General features: G+C 39.3%; 1 protein-coding gene across 5 annotated transcripts in view; it reads right to left on the minus strand.

Annotated features, from left to right (window-relative positions):
- NGLY1 (N-glycanase 1) overlaps positions 1-14,961 on the minus strand; it is a 62,622-nt gene that overhangs the window by 36,607 nt on the left and 11,054 nt on the right. For 4 of the 5 annotated variants that reach the window (XM_022554655.2, XM_022554656.3, XM_022554654.2 and 1 more), the window contains exons 2-3: positions 11,408-11,522; positions 6,624-6,869 (exon numbers count right to left, since the gene is read on the minus strand). In XM_022554655.2, the coding sequence (XP_022410363.1) occupies positions 6,624-6,869; positions 11,408-11,522 (361 nt within the window). The remainder of the gene's footprint in view (positions 1-6,623; positions 6,870-11,407; positions 11,523-14,961) is intronic. The other variant, XM_089911233.1, reaches the window with a different exon arrangement.

The raw sequence follows: 14,961 nt of genomic DNA on the forward strand, positions 1-14,961 counted from the left end.
CACCAGAAAAATTAAATTACAGGCCAGCATCTCTAATGAACATAGATGCAAAAATTCTTAACAAAATGCTAGCAAACCAAATCCAACAACACATTAAAAGAAGCATACACCATGATCAAGTGTGATTTATCCCAGGAGTGCAAGGATTCTTCAATATCTGCAAACCAATCAGTGCGACACACCATAGCAACAAACTGAAGAAGAAAATCCATACGATCATCTCAATAGATGCAGAAAAAGCTTTTGACAAAATTCAACACGCAGTTATGATAAAAACTCTCCACAAAGTGGGCACAGAGGGAAACTACCTCAACATAATAAAGGCCATATATGACAAACCTACAGCTAACATCATACTCAACGGTGAAAGGCTGAAAGCATTTACTCTAAGATCAGGAACGAGACAAGGATGTCCACTCTTGCCACTGTTATTTAACATAGTTTTGGAAGTCCTAGCCACAGCAATCAGAGAAAAAAAAGAAATAAAAGGAATCCAAATTGGAAAAGAAGAAGTAAAACTGTCACTGTTTGAAGATGACAAGATTGTATACATAGAAAATCCTAAAGATGCCACCAGAAAACTACGAGAGCTCATCAATTAATTCAGTAAAGTTGCACGATACAAAGTTAATACACAGAAATCTGTTGTTTCTATACACTAACAGTGAAAGATCAGAAAGAGCAATTAAACAAACAATCCCATTTACCATCACATCAAAAAAAATAAAATACCTAGGAATAAACTTACCTAAGGAGGCAAAAGACCTGTACTCAGAAAACTATAAGATACTGATGAAAGAAGTTGAAGATGACACAAACAGATGGAAAGATATACTATGTTCTTGGATTGGAAAAGTCAATATTGTCAAAGTGACTATACTAACCAAGGCAATCTATAGATTCAATGTAATCCCTATCATACTATCAATGGCATTTTTCATAGAACTAGAACAAAAAAAATCTTAAAATTTGTATGGAGACACAAAGACCCCGAATAGCCAAAACAATCCTGAGAAAGAAAAACAGAGCTGGAGGAATCAGGCTCCCTAACTTCAGACTATACTACAAAGCTCCAGTCATCAAAACAGTACAGTACAGGCACAAAAACAGAAATATAGATCAACAGAACAGGATAGAAAGCCCAGAAATAAACCCATGCAACTATGGTCAATTAATCTATGACAATGGAGGCAAGAATATACAATGGAGAAAAGACAGCCTCTTCAACAAGCTGTGCTGGGAAAACTGGACAGCTATATGTAAAAGAATGAAATTACAACATTCTTTAACATCATACACAAAAGTAATGTTAAAATGGATTGAAGGCCTAAATGTAAGACCGGATACTATAAAACTCGTGAGGAAAACATAGGCAGAACGTTGTCTGATATAAATTGCAGAAATATCTTTTTGGATCTGTCTCCTAGAGTGACGAAAATAAAAAGAAAATAAACAAATGGGACCTAATTAAACTTAAAAGCTTTTGCACAGCAAAGGAAACCATAAACAAAATTAAAAGACAACCCACAGAATGGGAGAAAATATTTGCAAATGAAGCAGCTGACAAGGGATTAGTCTCCAAAATACACAAATAGCTCATGCAGCTCAATGTCAAAAAGAAAAAACCAAAAAAACCCACCACAATCAAAAAATGTGCAGAAGCCCTAAATAGACAGTTCTCTAAAGAAGACATACAGATGGCCAAAAAGCACATGGAAAGATCCTCAACATCGCTAATTATTAGAGGAATGCAAATCAAAACTACAACGAGGTATCACCTCACACCGGTCAGAATGGCCATCATCAAAAAGTCTACAAACAATAAATGCTGGAGAGGGTGTGGAGAAAAGAGAACCCTCCTACACTGTTGGTGGGAATGTAAATTGGTACAATTACTATGGAGAACAGTATGGAGGTCCCTTAAAAAACTAAAAATAGAACTAACATATGACCCAGCAATCCCACATCCTAGGCATATATCCAGAGAGAGCCATAACTCGAAAAGATACATGCACCCCAATGTTCATTGCAGCACTGTTTACAATTCCCAGGACATGGAAACAACCAATATATCCATCAACAGATGAATGAATAAAGATGTGATGTGTATACACACACACACACACACACACACACACACACACACACACTGGAATACCACTCAGACACAATAAAGAATGAAATAATGCCATTTGCAGCAACATGGATGGACCTAGAGATGATCAAGTAAGTCAGACAGAGAAAGACAAATATCATATGATATCACTTCTATGTGGAATCTAAAAAGATGATACAAATGAACTTATTTACAAAACAGAAACAGACTCACAGACTTCAAAAACAAACATGGTTACCAAAGGGGAAAGGTCTAGGAGAGGGATAAATTAGGAGTTTGGGATTAACATATACACACTACTATATATAAAACAGGTAATCAACAAGGACCTACTATATAGTACAGGGAACTCTACTCAATGTTCTATAATAACCTATATGGGAAAAGAACCTAAAAAAGAATTGATACATGTATACGTATAACTGAACCACTTCACTACACACCTGAAACTAACACAACACTGTAAATCAACTATACTCCAATATAAAATAAAAGCTAAATTTAAAACAATAAAAAATATATATCTTCATTTTAAAAAATCAACTGTTATTTATCATTATCTAATATTATTTTTATAATTTCACTAATATAATCTCAAATGATAATTCTTTTAAACAGATACATATATAGTCATATATACAATGGGCAATAATTTCTAGAGTCATAAAAGTGTTGATGCAAAGTCCTCAACAACTTCATACACATTCTAAAAGCAGTCACATATCAAATAAAAGCGTACATTAGACTGTGCAATAAGCTGCCAAAGACTTATTTTAAGCAAATCATACGTCAAGAGTCACATGCTTTCAACCTAGATAAAGTTGCAAAATTGGAAACAATGCTTCTAACACTCTGAGGCTCAGTCTTTGAAAAACTGTCTTTGCTGTTTTGAACCTGCTTTTGGAAGGCAAAGGGCATAAAAATATATAAAGGGTTATCAGGAAGTTATTTCATATAAGAACACTAAATACGCAGCATGTATAACCAGCAAATTTAAGAAATCAGTTTGGTCATTAGGAAAATACAAATTAAAGCCACAATGAGATACTACTTAACATCGACTAAAATGGCTATAATAAAAAAGACATTAACAATTATCAATGAGAATACTGAGAAATCGGAACCTTCACACTCTGCTGGTTAGAATGTAAAAAGGTGCAACAGCTCTGGAAAACAGCTTGCAATTTCTTAAAGCAATAAACATAAACTTGTCATACAACCCAGTGGTTCCACTTCTAGGAATCTACCCAAGAGAAATGAAAACATCTGCCCACACAAAGCCTGGTATGTGGACATTCATAGCAGCATTGTCCATAACAAGCAAACATGGCAAACCCAAATGTCCGCCATGGAATGCTATTCAGCAATAAAAAGGAAAAAAATACTAATACATCCTGCAATATGGATAAACCTCAAAAACATACAAAGTAAAAGAAGCCAGAAGCAAAAGACTATGTAATGTATCATTCATTTACATAAAATATCCAGAAAAAGCAGCAAAATAAATTTCTAACTACATCACCGTTTATTGAGCACCGGTATATTCCAGTACTTTATATCTTAAGGGAAAAACTTACTGGCAACTTCAACATCAATGACTATCACCTTGTCTTATATTTCCAAATTTTACTTGATACAGTTTCAACCAAAGAAATATATCAGGTGTGACACTCAACAGTGCTCAGGATTTGTCTAGTTTATATGCAGTTACATGCTTTGTTAATCTCTCTCCTGCTGCTTTACTTGGTCCATTTTAATTCTCAGTATCCCCACTCAAAATGAGAAAGGGAGGAAAACATAATTGTCAAACTCTGTAATACAGCAATTAATGGTGATAAAAGCTTAAATAACAAAATACTTTTTAAAAATGTGTACTTCAGTGATCCATGGAACCAGGAGTTGGCTATAAAAAACAAGATTCATTCTAATTTCTCCCAACTCCCTTAAGGAATACAGAAAAAGATACTTTGTCCCAGGGACTCAAGAAGTTAAGAGTTAATATACAGTAGCCTTCTAAGAGCATATGTGTTTGCGCAAGTTTGTTTTCTTCTAAACTCTAAATTCGCTTTGACAATAGGATGACAATTTGTTTTTAGTGTAGTATCCAGGCCCTTTCTGGTAAGTAATTAAAGACATCAAACTATAACCGAGGGGCTTCCCTGGTGGTGTAGTGGTTAAGAATCCGCCTGCCAATGCAGGGGACACAGGTTCATTGTGGTGGCTTCTCTTGTTGCGGAGCACGGGCTCTAGGCGCACGGGCTTCAGTAGCTGTGACATGCGGGCTTCTGTAGTTGTGGATCGCAGGCTCCGCAGTTGTGGCTCGTGGGCTCCAGAGCACAGGCTCGGTAGTTGTGGCGCACGGGCTTAGGTGCTCCATGGCATGTGGGATCTTCCCAGACCAGGGCTCGAATCCGTGTCCCCTGCATTGGCAGGCGATTCTTAACTACTGCGCCACCAGGTAAGCCCCTGTATCAGCCTTAACTGCAAAACTGATGAAGACCTGTTACCCAGAGGTGTAATGACACGCTTTAATCCTGTACATGAGTCCTGTATAAGGTACGTTAACACATACCCATAGAAGTATGTAACTCATAAGTAAATAGACACTTACTGGGTTATGCATTCAACATTTTATCACTGGTAAGATGTACAATCAAAAAAGAGTGGAAACCAGTGTCCTAAGGACTGGACTGGCTAGGGTTACTATTCTGTCCCAGTAGAGTTAAGTAGTCCCACTTTTCTGTTACTCTGTGGTAACTTTGTTCTGAATGAAGCAGCTGAGATACTTTACAGAAAGAATTACTGTTACCAAGAGCAAACCTTTAAGTCCTTTACAGTTTATTAAGCTTTCACATATGCTCTTATCTGATGCCCACGGCCACTTAATATCATTACTAGTTGATCCAATAGTATCCAGTAACAGTTTCTTGGAAGCATTCATAAACAATAGCTGTGTTTATTAGTATAAACAAACATTAGCTCTGAAGCTAATGAGAGGAGAAATATTTTAAAGACTTAAACATTAACCTAAGTCAACTGAGGCACAAAAGAATATGTTTTAGAAGAGTTAACCCTCCACAAAAATCTGGGAAACCACTCATCAAGAATTATTATTCAGGGGCTTCCCTGGTAGCACAGTGGTTAAGAATCCACCTGCCGATGCAGGGGACATGGGTTCGAGCCCTGGTCTGGGAAGATCCCACATGCCGCAGAGCAACTAAGCCCGTGTGCCACAACTACTGAGCCTGCGCTCTAGAGCCCGTGAGCCACAACTACTGAAGCCCACGTGCCACAACTACTTAAGCCCACGTGCCACAACTACTGAAGCCCGTGCACCTACAGCCCGTGCTCCACAACGAGAAGCCTCTGCACTGCAAGGAAGAGTAGCCCCCGTTCTCCACAACTAGAGAAAGCCCACATGCAGCAATGAAGACCCAACGCAGCCAATAAATAAATGAATGAATGAATAAATAAATAAGAATTATTATTCAAAAGGACAGACACTCTCTCTTCCCCTGCCAGCCCCTACCACCTTCAATTCTTTATTTTTTAAAGAGAAGCTTAGGGTATTCCCAGCCTACACTAAGGAATGACTGCCCATCATCTGACTGCCAAGGAGGTTAGGTTAAAGGCTCTCCAATTATTCAGCTGGAGAAAATTAAGGGTAGATTTAACAACTGACTCTAGATGTAGAGTTCCAGTGTATGGAGGAGAGCAACCAGGTGTTTCACCAAAATTAAAAGAGGACGTGAGTTTAAGCTGCCTACTGATAAAATTACTATAGAAAAGCCATGAAAATTTTTCTGACAGTGAAAATTTAGGAGTAAAATGCTTAAGGACCTTTATTAAAAGGGATTTTTTTGTAAACAGGATAATTTCCTATTAAATAAGGTCATTTAAGTATACCGAGAATGCCTGTTAGACATCAGTAATTTGACTTCAGTTCTTCAGAAGTACATATGTATATGCTAACACCACTATCAGTAAATTAATGATTATTTACCTTAAGCCTAAAGAAGCCCATTTTTTATTGAATTGAGGTGCTGATAATGGTAGGTTGTTGGAATTAATAATTCCATGGTAGAGAGCAGCAGGTATTACATCAGAAGTGTCAAAGCAATAGAGGAAATATTACTTGATGGCCACACATCTGTCTAGCAAGTCCTTTACTTTTTCTAGGTTAAAGACATACGCTAATCTGTGCAACTGGTTTAAGTGCCACGGCAACAGGTACATTTACAAATGATAAATTAAATAAAACCCTGGCTGCCTCAGAAACAATAAGCCACAAGTTAACATTTAAAAGTCCAAATAAAAGACAGCCATTTCCCCACTTTTGTTACAGATCTGACAATTTTTTAAAAGAGCTCAGGAAATCTGAATGTATTAGAACTATAAGAACCAAGAATGACTGAGACATAAATTCTGGAATAAGTCCTATTTTAAAGCTTTTGCTATATCAACACTTTGAAAGGAGCAGTCAAGGAAGGTTTAATTCTCACATTACCATTGGAGCGGACGGTGGATTTGATGACTGCCCTTCACTGTTCCCTGGATGCTGGGTTAACCCATTAGGACTAGAAGGCTGTGCTGTAGGAAGCTGGGTGCTGGCTGCAAGTTGCTGAGATAATTCTGCTTTGTGGCTCTTATCTGATCCATCCAATCTGCTACTCCTCTCTATGGCAATCAGGTCACGAATTTTTTGCAGCTGCTCCACTGAAGCTTTTTTAGGAAAGATAAGATGGGTTTCTCCCTGGAATTTATAAAATTAGGGAAAATTTTAACCTTTGCTTTATACTGACAGTCATTCTTACACAGTATATATAAAATGGAGCCAATACTACAGAACACATCATATTTTAACAATCTTTCTCTTTTCTTACCATTTTGGCACTTTTTAAAAAAATACAGGCAAAGGTATACTAGAAAATTAAGAAAATATGTCTCCTTGTTAGCATAAAATGTTTAGCCTGTTTTATTCGTTCAAAAGACCTTCAGAAAAATACTTTACCTTTTAGAAACACTGTAATGAGTCAGAAAGCCTCCTAAGAGATGCAAAAATGAACATTCCTATCTTCTCTGCAATAGTATATGATACAACTATTCTCCATGAAATTCCCTATGAAATAATGATACTATAGATACAGCCATTCAAAATGATCACTGGTCACATAAAACCAGTAAGAAGTTATGTAACAACCTTTGAATCTTCTAAACTCAAGTCTTTAAGAATAGCCACATGACTAGAAGTCTGTGTATGGAGTTCACTAATTCTTCCAAGATAACAAAAATTACATCCTGAGGGTCAATTCAAAACTATGGAAAAACTATTGCTATTTAGTAATACAAAGGTGGTCCAAACAAAAACAGACCATCAAACAATAAAAATCTGATTCTTTAAGAAGTGATTCATTTAATGAATCCACATAATATAATCAGAGCGCTCTGGGGTACAGTAAACATTACAACAAAGCTCACAATGTAAAATAGTAAATTACAAAACAAACAAAAAAGTGAAATGAAAATATATTCCATCAAGGTTTAAGGGTTGAGAAGCAACAATGCTAAAACAGTAATTCCACCAACTGCAGATGAGATAACACAGTTGTTACAATATGCAGTGGGCCAACCTGTAGATCGTGAGCATTTAAATTCAACTCCACAACTGAGAATGACCTTATTTCCCTGGTGATGGCAGATCTACAGGAATCAACTGACCAAGACATTACTCCACCACGACATGAAAATCAATTCCACGTGAATCCTTTTGAAAAAGCTGGAAGAGGCCAGCAATCTCCATGTATTACCCAAAACAGCTGTAAAAAAAGACTACTACCATTTACTGCATTTATGTGTTTCTAGGTACCGTGCTAAAAAGCACTTTACCCACATTATCTGAAGAATTCTTAACAACCACCTTGAAAGGTAGGTATTGGGTTTATCCCCGCTTTTCATATGGAAATATGAAGGCTCAGAGAAGTTAAATAACCTACCTGCCTGACGCTACCAACCGTCAGAGCAAGGATTCAAACTGCATGACCTTAATCGCTATGCTATAACTGATTCCACCTGAGACTGAACAGAGATCAAAACCCACAAGCCTGTACAAATAGCTTGAAGGGTTGAGCAAAAAGCATTTCTACAGTTGTGATGATTACATACACAATGATTGGCACAAATCGGAACGCAGTGAATTTTCCAACAGGAGAAAGGAACCACTTCCTATCTATGATGAGCTCTGGGAAGAGAAACCAGACTCCTGGGTTAAAACCAAGCATGGAGGCCTCTGATCTCACACTGTGAATGGAGCTGCACTGAGGGAGGTACACGACACCGTGGCCGGAGGCGGGAGAGCCTGACAGCCATGTGGGTCTGTCTGGTCCACACCCCAGAGAGGGCCCCGGTGAGACAGAGGCTGCTCCCTTCCCTTCCATCTTTTCAGGGCCAGTCCTAAAAGAATGTATGATTATGACTGAAGTGTCTGTACGAAAAAGTTTAATCGACAGCACTGTATTTTCATAAAAGGACAAAACTACAGGCTTAATGCACTAGACCCAATAACATTTTAAGAAACCAACAAGGATTCTAGTATTTAACAAAATCTATGTTTCTCAATGCATTCTTGGTGAGACAGTTCTCACTGCCAGATGTGAGTCAGCCCCGTCCCTGCTCGCTAAATGCTGGTGACATCTTCCAGTCACCAAGACAACCAAAACTACGGCCCTTGATGCCCCATCCTCCCCGAGGGTGGGGGCAGCTCCCAGCAAGGACTACTCCACTAAGCCAGCCTGATGGGTCACACGACCATTTGAATCCCAATCTTTCTCAACCTCCTCCTCAGAATTTTCATAAACAAGAATGCAGCCTCAGGGACAAGTGGGCGCAAAGGTGTCCAGGATTTTAATGTGCAACTGAAAATTTCAGGATAGGTCTTGGATTCCTACTTCATCTCAAAGCCCACCAAGTTTCTTTCTGGTGGTAGAGTTCAGTCTCAGCTCCGTTGGCTAACACTGATAAAACATTTACTTCCTACTGTGTGAAGTCCAAAGCCAGCCAGAAACTCTAAGTATAAATTAGTCTTAAAGCATGATCATCTTTTCTGAAATTGTGACTCTACTTGCATCAAATACTACTGCAAGTCTCAATCTGGCTTGTTACCTGGCACTGGCGTGACCAACTTACAAGTCTGTCTGGGACTGAGGGGTTTTCTGCGGGGCTGGACTTTCACTGCTAAAACCAGGACAGTCTCTGGCAAACTAGAGCAGTTGGTCATCCCTCCTGGCACTCAAGTATTTGCTGAATGAAAGATAAATATGATTCCACCGAATCTGTGACACTTCAACAATGAGAAACAATGAGAAACTGAAGCACTTCAACAGTCTCCAGTTGTCATTTACTTAATTTTCCTGTCATTTGACTCTCAAAAATCTGCATTTCCTTGAACAAATTCATCAATGTTCTCAATTTTCCCCATCTATAGTTTTAAATTCTTTAGGTTCAGATGTCTGTGAGCAACTACAAGCAGATGACACCATAATTTATACCTCCACCCTGGCCTCTCCTTTTGAATCATCAAAGACTCATATATCCCACTCTCTCCTTGACACCTCTACTTGAATATTTAACAGTATATCAGTTATAATTATCCAAAAGATGGGTCGTTTTTTTCTCCCTTGATACCTGCTACTCTCCAAGATTTTTCAACCTCGATGAATGGTACTCCCATCCACTCAGTTGCTCAAACCAAAACCCAGACGTCACCCTGATTCCTTCCTTTCCCTTACATTCCACATCTAGTTCATCGGCAAGTCCCACAGACTGCTTCAAAAAGAAATCCTGGATCCCACTACTCCCCCATCTCCACTGCTGTCGGTCTTTACTTCCACAAATATTTACTGGGTGCCCACCTGCTCTGCTCCTTTCCCAGCAGCCAGCACACGGGGAGCAACACAGACACAAAGCCTGTCCTCATGGAATCTAGACAAACCACTACCATTTCTCATCGAGACTAACGTGATAAGCTTTATAACCAGCCTCACTGCTTTACCCCTTGCCCCCACCCAGAACATCCAGGATATTCTCTTTCCAACAGCCAGAGCAATCTTCAAAAATACTCTTCCCTGCTTAAAACCTTTCAATGGCTTCCCATCCCACTCGTCATAAAGTCCAATCTTTACCGCAGTTCCCCAAACCCCAGGCCTGCCTCTGTGGCCACTTTCTGTGCCAAGGCTACTCCTGCTAGAGATCCTCCACACGTGTGGATCTTTGTGCCTGAAAAACCCTCACCTGAGGGCGTCAGGTATTTGAATTGCTTCTCATCACTCAGGTCCCAGCTCAAACATGATCTCCTCAGGGGCCTCCCCTGAGCGCTCGTCCTTACACAGCTGCCCATCACTACAGTTGCTTATGATGTTCTTTCCATGCCTTATTTTCTTCTTCGTGCTCATCTTTGCTTTCACACCTACTGTCTGTCTAACCTTCAGGAATGCAAGCTCCATGTGAGATGGGAGCTCTTATCTAACTAGTTCACCACTATATTCCCAAGGCCTGAAACAGAATCAAGGGAGGGAAGCAGAGAGGCGGGGGGGAAAGTACATCCCAGAGCAACTCAGCATATCTCCTTAACGGCTGCTACGGCCTTGCCAGTTGACTGCTACTGACTGCTTGGCCTCTAGAACCTGGCTGGACTTCTCTCAGTATTCCATAAACTAGAAATGGTTAAGCATATATGCATAAAGAAAACTCATCATCTTGAAAGCTACTTTCATTGTGTCATAAAATTAAACTATGCCACAAGATTCCACAACATGGAAACACCAAGCTTTTCTTTTGACCTAAAAACAAAAAAACCCACTGAGATTCTTTTCTCCTGTCAAGGAAGGGAACCCTTATGCGTGGTAACTAAACTCAACTTTTCTGTTTTTACTCTTCTCATTTCTTACTGGAGACAGGTGGTTGGACCCCCATCAGCAATTCATGTTTGCTCACATAGCAGGTTTTTGCTAAAAGTCTAAAGAGAACCACAATTTAGTCCTTGGGTTGCATGCCTGACCTCCCTATTCGAAAGGACTGAGATTGTAAGAATTCTCCCTGGGGGAGAGTTGTTATATTTTACTGTGAATTTAAAGCATATGGACTGTGACTTTTCAATGTAGAGTAAGTGAAGAAATAACTAGTTCCACAGTTTTCCAAAATGAATCAATCAATAAAAATATTCTTATTAGAAATTATCAACATTATAATGAATGCTCTGTACATGAACTGCAGAGAAGAAACCGTGAACATACTTACCTCTTCAAAGCCCATTTCAAATAAACATTCAACAGCTCCTCTGACAGGCAAGAGTCTAGTAGAAAAAGTTGTGTTTCCAATCCGGATAGATCTATATTTTTCATCATTAGGGTTTCTGATTAAAAAAAAAAGTCTGATTATATATAATAATTTACATTTTTCACCATGTTTTTGCATTCTTTTTCACATTTTATACTGGCTATATGCCTACGAGGTAGTAGAGATCCCAGCTTTAAAGAAAGAGGATGCACAGTCTAGAAAGACTGATTTTGTGATTTTTACCTCGTACACACTTACTGCAACATTATTGTTTAACTTCACAGCTGATAATATCAATGCTGACATAAGGGAAACCCATGCGACATTCTATTTCTGTGCTGTTAAAACTAGAGACCTTTATGAGTGTTTAGGTTGCTAAGAAAAAATTCCATGCAAGCTCCAGACAGGGGCAGAAGGTTTTGCCTGTTTTCTTCTGATGGATCTCAGTCATCGAGAATAGCGCCTGATGGACACGTAGATGGTGGTTAATAAATATTTGTGAAACAAATGAATAAAAGAAACTAAGAAGCTATAGACAAATGAATCACAGCTCCTCAAAGACTTTACTTCTGACAAACATGAACCTAGGTATACCTTTACAGTTGCTTGATTTTTCTTTCTTCCCTAGACCAAAGGTTGCTTTTACTATAATTTCTGTTTCAGCTAAAGATATATCTTTGTCACAGCAACTATGGTAATAAAATACAATGAAGATATGAATTTCTTTTACCATGACTAAGATTTTGAATAGTACACATGAGATGAGACCAGCACATGAAAAATCTTTGATTTGAGATTTGTAATAACGTTGATAAATCAGAAAGGCTGTAAAAAGAAAAATCAGAAAATAAAAGGTTAAAGACAATCAAGGTATTATACTCAAAAGGCCTTCTGAACTTAATTCAGGATGATAAGTAGGTTTCATATCTGATACTGACGCCCTTAAAATGGTAGTGGCTTCCATCAGTATGGCATTAAGAAAGACTGAGGCTGTCTCAGGGGTCCACAGAAGCAGTGCTGAGGCTATCAGCCTGGGGTCTGGGATGATGGGGTGGCCAAGTGCTGGCAAATGACCAAACACCTTTGTCCTAAACTTACACATGTTCTCTAGATATGGTGATATAAAAACCAAAACAGGGATTGTTAACTGTGGAAGTTTCAACAAATTTCACATTTGTTTTCCATCAAGCAGTTCCTGTTGCCAAACTGTCATAAATACTACACAAAACTTTTTAAACCTCTTTTAATTTCAAAAATTACACCAGTTTATTACAGAATATTCAGAGACAAAAGCTCCAAAGTAGTGTTACTTAAAATGTCCAGATTGGTGCTGATCTGTAAACACTTTGCTTTTCATCCATGAGGAGTACAGAAATTGAAAGTATTCAGTAATTATTACAGCAATTTGACACTGCCATGAAATTTTCATTGCATTTTACAAAAGTTATAGGTCCACAAAGGATTGGAAATTAAAAATACTGTTCTTTACTGCAGGTCATTTGAAAATCACAGATAACTGAGAAACACAAAGAGATACAGATGCCTTAGTCTTTTATTCTGTGTATCAGATCAGGGTTTCTAAACCTTGGCAATACTGACCTTTGGCCTTTGCTGTGAGGGCTGCCCTGGGCACAGTGAAATGTTTACATCCCTGGCTTCTATACCACACTACATCATAAGCATGCCGCTCTTTCTTACCACTTAAACATTAAACAGTGAACAATCCTACCTTTACCAATGCTAGTTACAGGTAAATGAGGCATCTTTTCACGACACTCAACACATTCCACAGGGTGATAAACACATCAGTACCACCAGGATGGTATATCCCACTGGTGCAGAACTGCTTGAGCTATCTTAGTCTATTTTTTCCCGAGAGTTTCCAGATTTCTACATAATCAAAGTCTTTCACTGGGCTTAATTTTCTAATTTTTCTTCCCTTTTTCACACTAAAAAATTCTTATAAAACTTACATGAGTTGTTCTGATATAGCTTATCATTTTGAGACATGTTTCAAAGGGTCGAAGCAGCTTCTCTGCTACAGGCTTTGTATAGCTTAGATTTTCCTCTCTAGTTTCTAACGAACAATGTTCTATCTTTGTACAACATCTGTGGACCTCACATATCATTTATGTGTTTTTCTCACTCAACGTATATTGCAAATAAAAATTTGAAAAATGGCAATAACATCCAGGTACCCAAATCCCAGCTTCCTCTTTTTAAAGGTGCTGAGCAAAACTTCCCTGGTGGTGCAGTGGTTAAGAATCCACCTGCCAAAGCAGGGGACACGGGTTTGAGCCCTGGTCTGGGAAGATCCCACATGCCACGGAGCAACTGGGCCCGTGAGCCACAACTCCTAAGCCTGCGCGTCTGGAGCCTGTGCTCCGCAACAAGAGGCCGCGACAGTGAGAGGCCTGCGCACCGCGATGAAGAGTGGCCCCCGTTTGCCACAGCTAGAGAAAGCCCCCGCACAGAAACAAAGACCCAACACAGACAAAAATAAATAAATTTATTAAAAAAATTTGAAAAATGGCAATAACATCCAGGTACCCAAATCCTAGCTTCCTCTTTTTAAATGTGCTGAGCAGGACTTCCCTGGTGGCGCAGTGGTTAAAAACCCCCTGCCAATGCAGGGCACACGGGTTCGAGCCCTGATCCGGGAAGATCTCACATGCTGCAGAGCAACTAAGCCCGTGTGCCACAACTACTGAGCCTGCGCTCCACAGCCCACGAGCCACAACTACTGAGTCCATGTGCCACAACTACTTGAAGCCCGCGTGCCTAGAGCCCGTGCTCTGCAACAAGAGAAGACACCGCAATGAGAAGCCCGCGCACCACAATGATGAGCAGCCCCCGCCCGCCGCAGCTTTGAGCAAGCCCGCGCGCAGCAACAAAGACCCAACGCAGCCATAAATAAATGAATGAATGTGTTGAGCAGACCAACCATAGTCTTGAGCACAGACTGATGTGAAAGTCAGCCCCTGAAGCCCTCAAAGGCTTACAGAAGTTGGCCCCAGGGCCATCAGACCTCAGATCCATCAGCTCCCATTTCCTGCCCTTGGAGAAGTGCCATACAAACACTCCTGAACCTCTCGCTTCATAGCATCAGCCTGGAGTGGCCACTCTCCTCGAGCCCATTACTACGCTCAGTATCCTGCGGCGTCTGAAGTACCCCTACGGACCTTTAGTTTTGATCTTCTTCTTCCACTAATTTAATTTTCTGTGCAGACTTTTCTCAGTATTTTTTGCTATAACTCTTCGATTTTTTTTCCCTATTCTGGTGACAATTAACTATTTCTACGACTTTATTATTTATCTTGCTTGTTAGCAATTATCTTGCAACTCTTCGATTTTTTTTTTCCCTATCTCTGGTGACAATTAACTATTTCTACGACTTTATTATTTATCTTGCTTGTTAGCAATTATCTTGCACCTTAGCTTAAGATTTCTTTTTCTGGTTGTTGGATGATGATGTTGAATGAATGAGGTTTGAAAGGGCAGCACAACTTCCTAAA

The sequence above is a fragment of the Delphinapterus leucas genome, chromosome 4, assembly GCF_059928025.1.
Source record: "Delphinapterus leucas isolate spDelLeu-1000000601 "Yukka" chromosome 4, BTC_Dleu_Yukka2, whole genome shotgun sequence".
Classification (NCBI taxonomy): Eukaryota; Metazoa; Chordata; class Mammalia; order Artiodactyla; family Monodontidae; genus Delphinapterus; species Delphinapterus leucas.